The sequence below is a fragment of the Triticum aestivum genome, chromosome 1D (assembly GCF_018294505.1).
Source record: "Triticum aestivum cultivar Chinese Spring chromosome 1D, IWGSC CS RefSeq v2.1, whole genome shotgun sequence".
NCBI lineage: Eukaryota > Viridiplantae > Streptophyta > Magnoliopsida > Poales > Poaceae > Triticum > Triticum aestivum.
This window is the reverse complement of record NC_057796.1, coordinates 120,001,223-120,004,972: the sequence shown is the minus strand read 5'-3', so window position 1 is coordinate 120,004,972 and position 3,750 is coordinate 120,001,223. Positions and strand designations below refer to the sequence as shown.

General features: G+C 44.8%; 1 protein-coding gene across 1 annotated transcript; it reads right to left on the bottom strand.

Annotated features, from left to right (window-relative positions):
- Positions 1-1,531: 1,531 nt before the first annotated feature.
- Positions 1,532-2,183, bottom strand: LOC123166628 (small polypeptide DEVIL 8). Its single transcript, XM_044584436.1, has one exon. The coding sequence runs from the start codon at positions 1,983-1,985 to the stop codon at positions 1,728-1,730; it is 258 nt and encodes an 85-aa protein (XP_044440371.1). The 5' UTR covers positions 1,986-2,183; the 3' UTR covers positions 1,532-1,727.
- Positions 2,184-3,750: the final 1,567 nt, after the last annotated feature.

Below are 3,750 nucleotides of genomic sequence, written 5' to 3'. Positions count from 1 at the left end.
GAAAAAGTTAAGGCAAGGGACAATGAAACAAGTTGAAACATGAAGGCAACTCTAATATCTATTAATCAAAGACGTACCACACCAGAATTTGGCCAAAGCTAGACAAAAATATATATTTCAAATTGGTTCTAATTGAGTTCGATTTGCAATCTACCATGCAACTGAGCATTGTCTGCTCTTGACCATAAAGAGAGGTAAAGCTTAGCACCAACATGCCTAACTATCAATCTAACTACCCGGACTACAGAACTTCTTATCCTTTCTTCAACCTGCCCAAAAAGACAATAGAAAACCGCCTTGAGCTAGCACATCCGAATATGCACACAACCATGCATCATACATGCCTGATGCAGCCACACGACCTCCTCCTCCATCTTCTCCTCCAACTGGTGCCATTGCTCACCATGCCTGCATACACATCGACCCGCTCCTTGACATGTAACATTTGCATCAGCACTATGCTCGCCGATGCCTATGCTGAGCCCAACCTCGTCACCCACGTGTGCAGTATGTTGGCCATGAACGACCGTTGCTGCACTCGCCCTTACCTATTCACAGTGCCTCTAATAAACTTGCAGCCACGTGCATCCTTACCCATCACGATACGTTATACTTCAATGGCACAGATATAGGAGAAAGGTATACGGGAAGGACGCAATGTGAGACGGACGTGAGAGGAAAGAGTGCTTACAGCCGCCACCACCGCCTATACAGTGCTCTCGGTCGGCTGCTGGCTCCACGAAAGAAAACTCGATGAGGACAAAGCCAGAGCATGCATAATCGGATGATGCTGGATTGGCCTCGGCGGACGCTTCCTCGTCCGGCGGCTTCGTCTATCGCTCCTTCGCCTCCACGGAATCCACCCCTCCTTCCTCTCTCTTGAGCCAAATTGTTATAAATCCGAGTTTTAAGTTCAAGTCCTGGGCGCCTTATTTAGGGGAGGAGTTAGGGAAGACGGTCAGGAATGCAGAGTTCGATTCTGATTCTCCACCTTCATAACCGTCTCCTGCTACTGGGTGGCGGCGGTGGCGCTTCGAGCGGTAGTGCAGGAAAGGGAGAGGATGACTAAGGCTCACGAGAGCATGCATTTTTTCTGAATTTTAACCGAGGGTTTTCTTTAGTTTTTAGCGTGCAATTCGCGTGCGGGGGAGGGGGGCGGTTAATGGGGGAGATGAAACAGAAAAAATGCCTCATCTGGTTCATATGATAGGAATACCATGGGAGTAGAAAAATAGTGTGATAACATACATCTCACTTTCCTATAAAGAAAAGAAGAAGATGTCATCTGAGTCATGTGATATCAATTTTTTTATTGGGTCTAGGCTAATATATTTCTCCTTTGATATGCGAATGATTACTTCCTATCCTAGGAATCCATTCCCACGAATCAAAGGGTTCAAAGGAATTTTCCTACAAAATTCATATCGAATCCCTCCAAAATTTATGCGAACAAAAGAAGACCTAACGGTTGACGGTAAAGATAACCGGTGATCCAAGACCAGAAGTTGTACTGGTATAAGCAACCAATTCCATCACATGTCATCACATTTCCCATTCACTTACACATCATCAGATTAAAAAAAAAACTCATGTCATGACAATTGTTAATAAACAAGTATGGAACATGATACACCAAACACTCTACCATTCCTTCCTACAGACCGAGCCGGTCTACAGGCCCGGCCCTGACCCAGCCCGTACAAAAACCACCGGGCCTTCGTGTGAGCTCAGTCGGACATGTCGTGCTCGTTCCAGCACAGCAGCATCGAGACACACCGCCGGAGGATGTACAGCCTCGTCCTCTGCTGCTTCAGAACAGCATGGCACCGGGACCGGAGCCCGCCGATGCCACTGCCGGCGGCCTGTTTCCTCCGGCGCTGCAGCTGCGGTTGGGACCGTGTGCTGTCGTCGTTGGCCTCAGCCGGCGTTGAGAGGTGGTGGTACGCCGAGCAGACGGACACCGAAGCTGAAGCGGCCAGCTCCATGGATGCGATTTCGAAGGAGAAAACGAACTTGTCGCGGGAGAAGAACTGTAGCAGTAGAGCAGAGGATATAGCGTGGTGTGGCGAACCTGGAGAGGGGCCTGTGTTTTATATGGCCCGAGCCGAACCCACACGATTACGACGGCTCGTTATTGTAAGCCGACATTGATAGGTGTAATGACGGTTCTACCCCACCCTCGGTTTAGTTTCTCTAATCCGTCCAGCCCCCTAACCAACGGATTGAGAACACTAGACGGACTTGTTTGTTCTTCTTGGTGTTGTTTAAGTATGATTTATAAACTCAAAAAAGTATGATTATATTACTTGTGACATAGTACATCTTTTGTTTCTTCTCATCACTAATTTATAGATGCTTCTGTCAGTTGGAATGTATGATTCTATTGTATTACTGCAATGATTTGGAGACGTTTGTCTGCACTCGGCACTAATATGTCTGTAGTACAGATGATATTGATTAGTGCGCTATAGCTAATGGTGACGTTCGGCTAGCTCAAGTACGTGGATAGAGTAGAAAAACAGGGTGCCTGACTCGGATCTGATGCAGAGTCGTGCATATTGAAAGAAAAATATGGTCACATCACCAATCACCACTTAAGTTGAAAACATGATGCTGTTGCGGCGTATGACCTACAGCCTGGAGGTGATTAAAATAGAAAGAAGATTTGGAACACATAGGCGCTCTGTCCCTCAATTATGGGTGCTGTGAAGGTGGTCTTAATCAAAAGTAAGCAATGGTACTATTACATGCTTTTTTTTTTGTTAATAATGCAACTCTTGCATGTGTCGTAGGAGGTAGTAGGAATTTAGTCTCTTGTATCTCGCTCCTGATTTGTGGTGGCTACTACTCCTCCGCCCCCAAAAACTTGTCTTAGAGATACATCCATTCTGATAAATTTAAAGCAAACTTTTTGGGGCGGAGGTAGTATATAGTTTGATCATTGCTGTATGTACAATGAGTTTTTGTATTGAATGGCCAGATCATGATTGATGCAGGATTGTAGTATTGTACAGAGATCATACTGGAAATGTATGAGGCAGAGCAATATTAATATAGTTTAGGCAGCTGAATGATCTTCTTGGTGTAAATATCCTTAATTAGAAACCCTTATTTTCTACACTATGAGAACAACGTCATTGTTTGAATCCATGTGAGTATTTCTTTTCTAGAACGGATGTCCATTCTTCTTCGCAAAGTAGGAAAAATAAAATATGAGTATCATTTTTATATAATTTCTTTTAAAGAATAGGCATATGTTCGACTTTATAGATAAACTCATGTTGGCAACGTCAAACAACATCCAACTGATAGTACATAACCAAGTTTTTAAAAGGTACACACAAGCTCACGACGGGATCCCTGGGTAGGCCCATGACAAGGATTTAGCCCAGCTAGGCCCACAATCCTAGTCTTCATGAGGAGAATCACTCGGTTGGGTCTGCATTGATAAAGTCCATTGGCTGAACACCATAAAGCCCATCCCACTAAATAACGTCCATCCGAGTGGACCAAGACGCGGTCAATCAAGACGAACATTACCCGCGACACCATTAAGACGATTCTTGTGATGACCTGATAATGACACTAGTAATTACCATCATTATGATCGTTATTACTGCCATCATTATGGTGAGAAGGGTGCGAGACCTAGACAAGTTCACTCAAGTCTACAAGTTGGACAAATCCTTTTTGATCACTCGGCTTACACAAGAGGGAAAACATCGAGGCAGGAGTAGGGTATTACCCCTA

Excerpts from the sequence above, each read along its gene's own strand:
- LOC123166628 (XM_044584436.1), bottom strand. The coding sequence starts at position 1,985 with ATGGAGCTGGCCGCTTCAGCTTCGGTGTCCGTCTGCTCGGCGTACCAC.